General features: G+C 37.2%; 1 protein-coding gene across 1 annotated transcript in view; it reads right to left on the bottom strand.

Moving 5' to 3' along the window:
- Positions 1-10286, bottom strand: part of LOC107572118 (neurexin-2-beta-like) — a 25513-nt gene extending 15227 nt beyond the window's left edge. Inside the window, exons 1-4 of the mRNA XM_016258534.1 lie at positions 10260-10286; positions 9912-10083; positions 6539-6628; positions 2290-2618 (exon numbers count right to left, since the gene is read on the bottom strand). Coding sequence (XP_016114020.1) covers positions 2290-2618; positions 6539-6628; positions 9912-10083; positions 10260-10286 — 618 coding nt within the window. The remainder of the gene's footprint in view (positions 1-2289; positions 2619-6538; positions 6629-9911; positions 10084-10259) is intronic.
- Between the last annotated feature and the right edge of the window lie 4547 nt (positions 10287-14833).

The following is a 14833-nucleotide window of genomic DNA, read 5'->3' on the forward strand; positions in this document are numbered from 1 at the left end:
TATATATATATATATATATATATATATATATATATTCAGTATATGAAGTGTTTTTGAATTCATTGTTTTTATTGAGTTGCTTTATATTTATATAAATTTATTGCAAATTTAAGAGACATTTATGGTGCATTTTTAACAATCTAAAATTAAAAATATATAAAACAATATACTGTATATACACACTGATAAATATACAGTAAATGTGAAATGGTAATATAGTTCATAGACTATATTACCTAATAATATAGTCTAGACACAGTGTTTGGTGCTCTTCCATATAAATGTCTTACTCATCTTGGGGAGAAGAGGAGAGGAGTGGTGCACTGGGACTTCCTCGCACTAAGCTGTCTCACTCAAATCCCCATTTCCCTGCTATTGCTTTGTATGACTATTTACAACCAGGACAGCGTGGATTAGGAGTGATTCACAGCACACACGTGAGAGAATCCAAGCCTGTCCTCATTTACGCTAATACGTGCCGCTAGTGGCTATGGATTTTGGCAGTTTCACTATGATTGACACTGATTGTTATTGAGCTTGCCCTTTATTCTTATCAACGTGCATCTCCTGATCAATAGAGTTGAACACCACATGAATAAAGGCTGACAGTGGGGGAGGCAAACACTCCTAACTTGCCACCAATATGTGATGAATGGGGGGCCGAGACAACACGCATGTCAAATATGACACTCAATATCCTCCATATTAATAGCCTTGTGCTCCAGCGTTTTACAGATGCTGCTTGAGGTTAATACTTGTTTTTAGGCTGTCAAAAGACATGAAAAATTGCTGGGCTAGGAACAACACTGGTCAGTCTATGTGTTCATGACATATACACATATATATATATATATATATATATTTTTTGGAATCGGGTTTGTGTATATATATATATATATACACACACACACACACACACACACACACAGAGCTGGGTTGTTTACTTACAAATTGTAGTCCATTACTGATTACATGATGAAAACTGTAGTTAATAAAGTAATCTAGATTACTCATTTAGGTAATGTATTCTGACTACTTTTTAGATTACTTTTTTATCTAACTTACTTTACATTTGGGAATCCCTTTGTGGGAATCCTTTGCATGGATCACAAAATTACTTACATGACATTTACATGGCCATTTTTGTATTGTGAATATAAAAAGCTAAATGGTGTGACGCATTTTTAGACAGGAAAATTTAAAAGAGAAAAAAGAAGAATTAGTGAGAATCAATAAATTAAGAATGATTTACTGCCATTGTATTTATGGTACATTTTTAACAATCTAAAATTAAAAATATATAAAACAATATACTGTATATACACACTGATAAATATACAGTAAATCGTAAAGTAAAATAATCAGAGTTTTCAGAATCAATTGTGATTCGATCCTTTTCAGAATATTTAGTTTTTGTTTTAGCCAATATGCTAATATTACAATATCGAAATCAATTGCAAGACAATGCCATACTGAATATTTTGTTGTTTAGCAATATGCCAATGTTACACTACTGAAATTGTGAGAATGATTTGTGATAGTCCTGAACATGCTATAGTGTTTTCTAGTTAACAAAAAAGTTAAAAAAAAAATATTATGAACTGATAATAAAGTTTTGAATTCATTGTTTTCATTGAGGTGCTTTATATTTAATTTATAAATTTCAAACTATTATTACAAACCTAAAAGATAAATGTATGTAGCATTTTTCAACAATCTATAATTAAAAATATATTTTTCCTGACACATATAACCGTAAACTAAACAAAAACATTTTCTCTAAGTCCTTTAATCAGAGTAAAAAAAATGATGTCAAACTGGAAATCTGACAAATGGATAGAAATTTAATCATTTTGTTTAAAGTGTTTGCTTTCACAAGAAAATTGCCACAGCTCTGAATATGTTTCTCGAGGCTTAGAAAATAATGACTTGAGAAAACTGCGGGACCGTTCAAAGGAAATGTGATGAGCAAAATACTATGTGTGGGAGGAATGAAAGGAAAAGCATATGTGGGGGAGATAAATCCCGATACATGCGAATCTGAGCATTATGATTCTTGTCCTTCAGGGTCTTCCAGATGCAGAGTGACGGCTCTTTTTAAAGCAATATATGACAGATTTTTTACCCCGGGGTGGTCTGTCCTGTCAGCTTTTTTAATGCTGATACCAACTGGACATCTTGTAAAACAAAACTCTTCATAAATGCAACAAAATCCCTCATTCAGGAGACACGGGCCAACAAGAGACCTGTCTCTCTGGATGAATACACCTTCCACCGTCCCATCCTTACCTGTGCAATACTGTCTTTCAGGCTAGGAGAGCGCTGTCTACGGGTGGTGGTAGTGGCCATGGTGGTGGTGGTCTCCATTATGGTGGTGGACATGTCCGCCGCAGCTGGTGGGGTGGCCGAGGTGGTCTCTGTGGACAGGACGGAGGGTGCGTCCCCAACCAAACGCAAGTTTCCTATCACCTGCACGTTCGGATCCCCCTCGGCGGCCAGTTTTAGAACTTGCAGCCCGTTGTAGTACAGGCCTGAGATCTGGCCCTGGAACGGCCGCCCCTTATCCTGACCTCCCACCTTTATGGCCGCCTGGCTGTTGAAGATAGTCAACTGTCGACCTGTGATGGATCAGAGAGGAGATGGAGAGAGGAGCAAGATATAGAGAAAGAGAAAGAGAGAGAGAGCAGTACGACAGCAAGGAGAGACAGAGAAGCAAAAAGTGACCATCAGTACAGGCTGTTTTTGGCGTCACCGGCAAGATGTGTCTAAATCAGCTGATAACACTTTTAACATTTGAATCTGCTGATGGTAATCTCCAATTCTAATAGCTGCCGTTGCTGACCCGGTTAGTGCAGGGGATAAAATGTTGTATTAAACATGATGCCAAAGATCAATCCTGAAACCTTAGGTGGCTCCTCTATGAGGGTCAGATCGAGGAGGAATGGAAGAGCCCCTATCATTATAGAATAATGGCTGTATATTGTAATTTGAGCCTCATTAAACTAGTAGGGCTTGAGCTGTGGATAATGAACTGAATAAGGAGGACCAAATTGGAAAACAATATCTATGAGTATGTAAAGAGTTTTGGATATGTTTTATTCAGAGACAGAGTTCTCATTGATGCTAATCTACATGAATAAGTGTCATCTGCCAGCTCAAATGCTAATGTGTCACTGAGGCAAGAGGAGTTTCTCCTCCAGCCCCACGAATACACATACATAGGGGCGCAAACACACACGCACACACACACTATGCCTCTGCATTGAGGATTTCGTCCCCTGAATCTCCATTGAGTTGTCACAGAGTCGTTTCATTTAGAATATACCACTGGTTGAATTGATCACGGAGTTGATGATCATAAAAAAAACAAATCTAAACCACTATTATGAAATCTTTAAAGCTGCGACAGGTAGTCACAGTGCTACATGTTTAATTCAAGTGGTTTTGAATTATAACAGTGAACGTTACGAAATCTGGCTAAAGTTTAGATATAATTTAATGCCAACAAAACCTTCAGAATTACTACTTAAAGAGGAAAAGGATGGTTAACTCAAAGTGCCATTTCCTTTGGCCCCTGAGAGCTGGACTGCCGCCATCCATTTAATCCTGATGAACAGGTACTCTGACACAGTTGATTATGAAGTGGGCAGTTGTTATCCCCTCTGTGAGAGCCACTTAATGCTTAATGAAGGGTTGCCATTTAACACAAGCAGGGTCTCAATTTTAACAGTTGAAAATAACCAAGTTTGACATGAGAGTGGAGATAAAAAGACCATAATCTTGGAAAGGCATGTCGTAATAGAGTGGGTAGAAGCCAGATGGCCACTTTCCAATTGCACATGTTCTTTTATCGTACAGTGGAAAGATTATTCTGATTAATGTGTGACATTAAGGATGGTTACATATGCTGACATAATACAGTATGTAAAGTGCCACTGAGAAAATGGTATAAACGTATAAATAATCTCTCTTTATCACTTAAGTGAGAGTAGCACATGAAACTTAAAATGACAGTTCCATCATCATTTGCTCATGTTGTGTGTGTGTGTGTATATATATATACAGTGGGGCAAAAAAGTATTATGTATATACATATATATATAAATATATAAAATAAGATATTTTAGGAAGATATTTAAATATTTATATTTTGAGAACTGTTTATATATTATTATATATATATATTTTGCCTATACATTGAAAGTGAATGGGGACCAAATGACACTGGACCATGACGACTTTTTAAAAAAAAAACATTTTATTGATTTAGCAGTGTTGAAAGAAAAATGATATATGATATAAAATTATTTATTTTCTTTTTTTATTCAGTCACTGGAATAAAGCAACCAGGAACCATTACTCCTGTTTTTTTGCATATTTGTCACACTTAAAAGATTCAGATCATCAAAGAGTAATTTTGGTTCACCATTGTTCCAAGTTTTCTCAATTTGTGGATGATGGCTTTGACCATGGTTCGCTGGAGTCCCAAAGCCTTAGAAATGGCTTTATAATCCTTTCCAGACTGATACATGTCAACTGTTTTGATTCTCATCTGTTCTTGAATTTCTTTAGATCGCGGCATAATTTTACTTGCATTATCTTTGTGTAATATTTAAATTTGTTTGATGATCTGAAACATTAAAGTGTGACAAACATGCAAAAAAATAAGAAATCAGGAAGGGGCCAACACTTTTTCACACCACTGTATACGGTAGGAAATTTACAAAATATCCTTATGGAATATGATCTTTACTTAATATCCTAATGATTTTTGGCATAAAAGAAAAAACGATAATTTTGACCCATACAATGTATTGTTGGTTATTGCTACAAATATACCCCAGCGACTTATGACAGGTTTTGTGGTACAGGGTCACATTTGTATAAATAACAACAGAATATTCATATTTAGGTGCATTACACCTGCTATTTAAAAATGTGCAATGAGATTTAATTTCCTCGCATGTCTGGCATAAAAGCAAAAAGGTTTTTCTGTGATTAATTCAAGGTTGGACAGATCTTTTCTTTACGTCTAAATGTGAGACCCAGCAACAGTGGTTAGAACATTTGGTTAGGAGAATGAGGAGACCAAAGAGCCTTTGAGATAGAGAGCATGAGGCACAGACAAATTCCTCACACAAAGACCAGTCACTCAGTAAAATGTACCATTCATACAGGACACAGACCTGATGTATGAGGGCTTTGTGTCATTATCATTACTTATAGATTAGAACTGATAAATAATTGCACATGTTAAAGGGACATTGTTAATCGCATCTGAATGTGCAAAGGCTGACAGCAATTTTCCTCTCATTTGGTTACGAAAATGTCTTTCATTAATATTTAGACTGTTTAACCCTCTGAGTTAGTTCGATTTAGGGGGGTTTAAGACGAAATTAGGTTTAGTTTAACGCCCTATTTATATCAAACAGTGGAAGTCAAATCAGAACATGAGGAAATGCTCATCACAAATATATACATTTAAAATTATATTGATAAAGGATGTTAGTTGGATGCACAAGGGAGAGCTAAACGTCTGAAAATGACTTTTAGACAAATGTAGAACTGAACTTTGGATCACGTTATACTCTGCATGTTATCGAGTTCAATCAAGGAAGATATGCAGACTTAGAAAGGTCAGTTTTCAGTAAAAAAAGAGTGCAAGCGTATTTGTTTTACACTTAACATTTAGATGTGATGTTAGCTCAGCGAATGAACAGAAAAGGAAGTTTGCATATAGATGAAAAAGGTGCAACCAACCAAAAAGTCTGATAACTTACACATACAGTAGAGCATTAATGCCCAATATTCTTTGATAATGTGCTGATGCAGGTGTCTGAGATTATTTATGCACTTTAATAACATAGAAAGTTTCTTGGGTAAAGTCGAATACCATTTACAGATGTCTCACGGGTCCAAAGATTATGACACAGTTAAGTTTTAGACAATCATGCAAACGGTCCAAATAATATAATCTATAATTTTTTTTTATTCATTACACTCAAAGGGTTAAAGGGGATTTTGAAACTTTATTCTGATTTTAGTGTTAGAAGGAGACAAAAAGCAATAGTCCCTTTAACTGCATGGGATTGGAAAATATAAATCTATATTTTATAGTTAAAGTGTATTTAAATACCCTTGCTTCAAAATTAGTGAAGTCAGAGGGGATCACAGAAGGAAAACATACGACAGCAAAAAAAGAAACTATTTACAGACAGTTATTGCAGTTATGGAGCGTTGTTAGAGGGTTAGTCAGGGTTATGTTTAAGATTAAACCTTAATCTCTGAAGCGGTGCAGTTCTAACTTTGTGAAGGACATGATCTGGAAAGCACAAGCCACATGGAGAGGACCGATTGGATTTTCATTGTGAGTGGGCAGCCACAATTCACAGTTTGTTTTGGCCCACAATATGCCAATGCAAAGTCTTTGGTTTTAGGAGGTTTCATTCAAAATGGCTTGTAGCTTTGTGGTTTTAAGAGAACTGCGCCTCTTACAGAGCCTTAATGAGTCATTGTTTAATTAATCCATTTTTATTACCTTTGTCGAGTAGCCACTCGTCAACTACCCGACCAAGTCTGTATGGAATTCTTTGCCTGGCTATAGCAAGCCGTTCATTATCAATGTTCCCTTCAAAGAATTTAGAGAGACAGATAAGAGGTTAATATCTGGAAGTTCAAGCGTCACATGGTTAAAAACATGGCAACAATACTATCAAGTTTAGCAAGTTAGGAAGTCTAAACGAGCTTTATGCTGGTAGTTATGTGGTTTTAAGCTGGATTCTTAGTTATTAGACAGTTTAGAAGCTTGAGACTAATTAGAGCATGTTTAATTCTGTTTAGAAAGCTTTGAGGACATATTTAGTGATTGTTTATCTTCTAATTTTGGTCTGGTTGATTGTGATGTCATCTTAGCGAATAATACTTGAGGAAAATTTCATACAATCAATAGGACAACAATGATATCAGTGATAATGTCACATATTATAATGTGCAGACGATGGTAGTGTCAAAGCTGCCCCGGAAGACATTTTCTGGTCTCTACAAGAAATCAGAGAGAGGCCAATGCAATCAGTGCTGCATCTAGTATCAAAATCTCGAGGTACCTGCATAAATTAGGACACGTGTAATTATAAAAAGACACAAAAGATGTAATTGACTCGGTGTCATGGCTGCCAGATAAGAGACAGCGTGTATCTAGTCTACCGTTCCTGTTTTCTGACAGATCCCTTCACTAGTGCTAAAATGAGCTCTCGGGCCCAATAGGACTCCCTCAAAAGAACAATCTCCTCATCACTGCTTTCTCTTCTCTGCTCTCAACCACCGTCTTGTCAAAATCCACAAGTCATCCTAATACCCCTTTATACCATGGTTTTAATTGCCACACAGTGATGTTTATTTCCTCTCAGACATCACATATACAACTTCACACTTGCTGAGACATTCCTGCAAAATTTCAGCAAGTCCTTCATCGAATCTAGTAAATGGGTCAACGACATGATAAAAATCTTTGTGTTTATGTTGTTTTCATACAGTATGGTTTTAAAATACTTAAAAAAAAAACATTTCAAGATTCTATACCATATTACACCAAGTCTAAATTTAATATCTCTAAACATGTAATGTGGTGTAATCGTCATGTAAAAAGCAATGACATACGTAATCACATAAAAAACAAGGACCTTTTCTTTACATAACTGAGTTATCATATTAAAAATTATATATATATATTCTAAGAATAACAATAAATATAAATAATAATATATTATGATTTTTTCTTTTAGTAGTTGCATCACCCCCAAATATTTTACTTTAACCCCCAAAAATATAAATATAAAAAATGTATTTTAATTCATAAATTAAAAATCACGCTAATCATAAAAGAGGTGTATTCAAGTCATCATATGTACAAATAACTTTTTAAAAAACAAACTAAAAGATAACATACAAAAAAAGATGACTGTCATGCCACTGACCCACATACTGTAAAATTACAGAAATTATTTTTTGCAGTTAAAAGTATTCTTTCTTGAAGGAAAATCTTGCTATGCCAAGTGTCAACAGCATTTTTTTTTTGACATACCACATACTGTGTCATGTTCCTACTGTGACAGCCGTGTGAGATACAAGCCTTCCGTTCGTCCTACCCACCCTGCAACCTAAATGAGGGCCAAACCTCCCACTCCCATAAGCCTGTTAAAAGAGCTCATGTGTGGCAAATTCTGTGCTGAACCTTCAAAGAAAACTTGAAATAGGTCTCGTCCGTGATTATGCGACAAAAACAGTGAAAACAAACCGATCCATCCAATAAAGTCTGCTCTGATGCATTGCTATTCATAGATTCCACTAGATTCTTATTTATGGGGCAATGTAATGGTGTGTTGAGCAAAATACCGAGGCGAGCGGTCAGTTGCAACCGTGTCCGCAGGGAGCAGCAAATCTGCCATCGGGGAACATATCCGGTCATCTAATCCTCAGTTTTAATTAACTGAATTAACTGAAGCCATTAATCTAAGCGATACACAGCCGAGTTCGTTTACACACGTGAGCTCTGTGTGTATTGGATGACACGCAAGACCTATATCATAATTTTTTTAAATCCCCGGGATGACAGGTGCCACATAAAAGCCGTGCCATTCCATTTAAATGCGCATAACTCAGTTTTAAAGGAAGCATGTCACGACTTTGAAGCCGGGCTTTATCCCTGCGCTTTGGCAAGCCTGCCCCATCTGACTCTCGCCACCTGAGGGGGCTTAGGGGGAGACCCGGAGGATAGGAAGCCTATGTCGCAGCAGTAGAAAACCAATTTTCCCTTTCAGAAATCAGACAAAATCTCAAGCCTGAGCAGCAGGGACGCAGCGCCATTCAACCTCTGGAAATTTCGAGACGAGACCCCACACACAGGGGTGGAAGGAGCATAGCAGGTGAGCTGAGGCGCCGCTTTATTTGGCTAGAGCTGTATTTTTGCTAAGGACTCCTTGACGTTGCACTAACCTGCCGTGAAGCAGCACATTTGAGAAACCGAATGAAAAATGAGGACAGGAAAGATAGGATTGCTATTAGAGACGGAGAAAATGTCTTTCGATGGAACAGCAGCTATGAGAGGAAGGCAGCTCCCTAAGCACACAGTGGGGAGAGAGAGAGTTTGCTCAAGTTTAATTGGAAAGCACATAAGGCCAAGGGACCACAGAGCGAGATGTTTGTATAGGACGGGGACGGTTCATGGGACGACTACTGCAGGGTTGAGATCATCAATCAAGACTTGTTACAAAAGTTTAGGGCTGTGCAATATCAGTTTACGGCGCCGACTACACACCACAACTCGAGAGCACCAGGGTTCAGAGAGCAACCTGCAAGAGGCGTTTTGGCTAATGCTAAAAAAAGAAAGCGTGCTTTGTGGTTCAAAGTTTGCGTGCAGTTCAGGGATGGAGGATCTTCACAGGCGCAGAGACACCTTCCTCAGCCTGCCTAGAGCAAAGCTGGCTGAAGCTGAGAACTGTAAAGGATCCAAATCCATCTCGGGCTGAATGTATTAGGCAAGGCAGCTTGGGGGGAAATGTGTCAATTTGCAATTGTTATTAGATTGTGCATGTGGTGGTTATCGGGGCGCTGCATGTGGTGACTCATAAACTCTCTGGGAAGAGTTTGAGGGTAAAAACAGCACACTTCAAACCCAAATAATTCACATTTGAAATTATAAATCAATTTGTACCCTTCAATAAGGCATGCCGTCAACATGGATTCAAATCCAGGCCGAGGGCTTCAAACAACGTCCCTCTGATGTGCGAGTAGAAATATACAGTGTCTCTCTCTGACCCCATGTGTCCATTCCCAAGGGAAGTTGCCCCTAGTATTTCTACCCCCCCTCCCCCCGCCACCCCAAATGGCTTTCCCTGTCCTCTGCTGGGTCCTACCTGTTGGGAAGCGCTCGATGACGGGCTGGTTGTCCACTTGGAGGGTGGCGTTGCCACCACTACGCGTAAAGCGAACCACGTGGTACTTGCCGTCGTTCACGGTGACCGCAGGCTCATCTATGGTGATGTCATCTGTGCCCACATTGAAGATCACACTGACCTTCCCTTGTTCCTGTGTAAGAATGTTTAGAGGTGAACATTAGGGATGAGTCATGATGGTTATAGTCGATTAGTGAGGTCAAGGCCAATGCAAGGCCAACTTTTGGCCCTGTGGAGTTGTAATCCAAATAAATTCACTTAAAAGACACTTTTTACACTTTCACTGGTTTATTTAATTTGTTCAATAACAATGTCCAACAGTGCAAACACATACATTGTAATTCTGACATTTTAATCAGTGACACTGTAGTGGGAATTTGAAAAGCTAAAAAATAACTAACATTAAATGAGCCAAATGCATTATTATGTTGCAATTATATTTTGAGATAATTAAAAAATTACAGCATTACTGGAAATGAAGCATTACAAAAACATTCTGCTCACAAGAGATATTTTTCTTTTTTCTTTTTCTTCACACATCATGTCTCATATTATATTGATATAAATTGTACAAATGTTATTACAATTATTTTTGCACAATAAATATGTAAAAAAAATTTGAAGGAGTATGTTGACAATTAATATTTTAATTATATACCAGTCATTTATTTTTTAACATTTATATGTTATATAAATAATAAAATTTTTATGATGGATTTTCATTAAAACATTTTAGAATTTTTTTTTTAAACTCTTCAAGACTGAAATAAATGAAAAAAAAGATTAAAAATTGATATAAAACAAAATAAAAAATCTATAAACTTAAGTAAAAAAATCATATGAAAAACAAATTCTATACATAATTTAAAAAAAAAAATAGAAGTAAAACCAAATGAATGAAAAAGAATAATGAATTATATAAAAAATAAATAATGAAAAGTAAAAGGTTTTTAAGACATTAAAGAAAACTTCACATAAAAGTGTCCTAAGTTGATAAACCTGCCTACACATGTATTTTTTATATTTTAGACTTTTTAATTAGTGTGCTGACAGCTGCACAGTTTGTAAACGCCCCCTACAAACCGTATCTGATTGGGTTCAGGTGAACCCGAAACAACAAAGCCCTGTAATTACACAGGGCTTTCTTTAAGACCAATTAGTTGTCTAGCAGTTCAGACAACCCAACTCCAAGTCAATTTTTGCACATGGATATAACCAATATAGATACAACATGCACCTCCACATGACCTACACATCCAGAAAAATCTCTGGATCACGAAGCAATTTAAAACAGCGAAATTTAAAGGTATTGCATGTGACAATAAAATGAAATGAATGATGGCGAGAGCGATGGGGAATATCTTGTGAGCAAAAAGAAACATCTGGACATGCTACAGTGGCTCACCCTTGGGAAAGGAGCTCAGCGGTGTCTTTTGTAACGCAGGAGGGGAAATGGAGTGTGGCTCCATGTTTTGCATTCATCACCGCTCCTTCTCAAAAAGGCACACACACATTGGCTCACCAGCTACTGACATCCTGACATGTATAACTACTGACAGTTTCCTGCTGTTTTTATTTTAACCGTGATTCATTTCCCCCCCAAGAACACTTCCACCTGCTACTAGCAACCTCTGGGGGGAGCACTTGAGCGTTTAACAGTTGGCACCTCAGAAACGCTACCTCGTTCTTTTTGGAAACATCACATCGCTAGCATGAAATGTGTTGCCATTCTACAGCTTTACCATCGTCCCGTATCAGTCTCTAGAAAGAGCCAAAACAACAATAATAAAAAGTGCTTCGTGTTCTCTGACACAAAGCCACAGATTGATAAAACTTCCACACACGCTTAGAGTTTGGATATCTTCCTTCCTTCCTCTGACCTCAACTGACAGGTTCTCATTGAGATGCTGATGTCTGACAAATATCAAACAGAGCATGAGGTGAATGCAGAGTGTGTTCTGGAATCTAAAGGGCGGAGATAAAAAACTAGCGAGTGTGTGCTAAGTTAGTCTGATATCAATGTCTCCTCACCATACAAATAAGGGCAAATCTACTGAATGAATACACAAGAGGATTTCATTCAAATGTTAAACTATACAAAAGCAAAAAATAAGAAGAAAAACCAGAACTAGAAGAAAGAAAAGAGAACATAAAAGGTTGTGTTTTCAGAGTAAGAAAAATATTTTTTCATGCTAGCTCAGCCTGGTTTGACAGTAGACAAGTGAAACTAGGTCTTTCTTGAGATGCTGATTGAGTCTTACTTGTTAAACTAGTTCAAATTCACACCAGTATCCAATACTGCTGCGGGAACTTTAACAGCAATGATGAATAACTGAAATTCCTCCAAAAAAGAAATAATTCAATTTAAATGTCACTTCAGTTCAAACACACTTTGCTGTTACAGATTCACTGTACCATCACAATCCATTTTGTTTAAGTAAATCCAGGAATGAAGAAGGTTTTTGCTCGGATGGAACCATGTTATTTCACTCTATTTTTCATTTGGTTCGAGATACTCCTATCTAGTATGAACGATACTGGGAACAGAATGATTCACAGGGTATGGAAAACAGCAGAATGTGGATAAAAATATGCTTGACTATCACAAGGACATGACTTTCTGAAGTAGCCAATTGATAGGAAATGATGCATTTTACTGTTGCATGGATAGACTGAATCTCTTTGCAAAACTATAAGCATAATGACTGAGACAAAAGAGAAAAAGTCCAGTTACACAAATCATACTCACAAATTATACATGAACCGATCACCATTTCAAGTAGTCAACTGCATCTGCATAAATCTTTTTGCGAATTGGGGTCTAAAACAATGAAAGCAGTGCATGAAGATAAACAAAGCTATTCATTCTCAGTGCATTCCCCCCATTGTTATATTGTTCTGAAATGGCTTTGTCTTATTGAAGTTCACATACTCAGAAAATTCAATAGCCATTCTCATCTTCAGTCATTGGGACATTACCGACAAGTAATGTTCGCACTTTTGCCTCATCTTAATGCTGCTTCTCTTTTCCAGTCTGCTGATCCTGCACATTTCACTCCTTGTGAAGATGAAGAACATCTCTTTTCACACGAAAAAAACTGGCGAGTTACACTTCAGCAGGTGTTGTAGTGTCCTCTAAAGAACTTTAGCCCAAAAGCCTCTGTCCTCAGCAGGAATTAGAGACAGAAAGCACAAGTGTTGTTTGTTAAACTCGGCTGTAAAACGAAGCTCGAAGACTCTCTTGGACAATGAAACGCAGAGATATTGAAGGACAGAGTCAAGAGTTGAATAATGGATCCTTTATTCCAAACTGCTCAATCTGTGGTAAGGGGTAAGGTGCCCATCGGTCCCCTAAGTGCACAATGACCTCCCGATCTCATGACCATAACAGACGGCCAGCAACATCATTCATGACTAGAAAGAGAAATGACAGTGATTTATGTTGTAGAGCCTCAGTGTTGGGTGCAATACTGAAGATGTGAAGGGCATTGTGGGTGACTAATCTCTCTAGAGCGCAGTGCTACCGAGGCAGGACAGAATTACCTGTCTACAGGCTGTCCCTGCTGGCTAAAGTGCAAAACACCTGGCTTTAATGCCCAGATGTCAAACATCTGGAAAAACAAAATAAAACAAAACTGACTGAGCAAATTTTGTAAAGGCCAGAAGATAATGCGAATAAAATGCCCAGATAAACAAGGGCAATGAAAGATACATGCTCAAGGGTGAATTTACTGAACAGTTGTGCCACAGAAACAGGCATCTCAATCACAAAGCATGTGCAATTCAGTTTAATCAGATGCACACTGGTTTAGCAGTAGTGGAATAGTGCATTGATGTTGCGTCCTACACAACCTAACACTCAGAACCGACCTGTGTGATAAAATATGCAAATTTTTTAGTAAATTATTCCCTCAGAATCAAAATAAGGGGGTGAATTAATGTGAGTTTTAAAACAGTTTTAAACTACTTTTCTGAAAACTTTTCTGCAGACCCAAAACCACTCATTTTGCTGCCCCCAGAGGTTGTCTGGAAATGATAAAAGAAAAAATATATAATAATTAAAAAAAAAAATATATATATACACACATACTACCGTTCAAAAGTTTGGGTCAGTAAGATTTTGCTTTTGAAAGAAATGGAATACTTTTATCATTTATTCAAAAGGGATGCATTCAATTGATCAAATGTGACAGCAAATACATCTACAATGTTTTTAAAGATTTCTATTTCAAATAAATGCTGTTCTATTCATAAAAGAATCCTAAAAAAACGTTGGTTGGTATGGTTTCCATAAAAATGTCAACATTATAATTTTTAATAATGTTTCTTCAGCACCAAGTCAGCATATTAAGGTTCAGTCACATTCCCAAAATTTTGCGGGCAAAATTCGGTCCGTTGTCAATAGTGTAGTGATCTATTAAGCACTGCTCACACAGAAGTCACTTTCATACCAAGCAGCTTTCTGTTGGTCAGTGAGGCAAATTCGTGTGACCAAATTGAACATGAGCAAAATCTGCACAGTGAATTTTTTCACCCTCGTGCGAAACTATCAATCGCATGGATTCCTATTGAAATGAATGTAATTCTCTTGCAAAATTTTACACCCCCCCCCCACCACTACCACCATATAAACAGGTCTTCATACCCATACATATATACTGTATTGCTGACTTGGAAAAGGCTAGGAGATCATCATATTTGGTGGTCCAAACATTAAAAAGTTCAAAACCCCCTGAACTAATGTATACTGAGCAAACATAATTACAGTTAAAGTAAGATAAACTGAGGACATGTAACACTTATGGTGAATATAATCTCCCACACACACACCACAACAGTCAAACTGAGCAGCACTCTAATTTGCCCTTGTATTGTAATAAAGC

Source organism: Sinocyclocheilus grahami, unplaced genomic scaffold (assembly GCF_001515645.1).
Source record: "Sinocyclocheilus grahami isolate Dianchi unplaced genomic scaffold, SAMN03320097.WGS_v1.1 scaffold1702.1, whole genome shotgun sequence".
NCBI classification, from domain to species: Eukaryota; Metazoa; Chordata; class Actinopteri; order Cypriniformes; family Cyprinidae; genus Sinocyclocheilus; species Sinocyclocheilus grahami.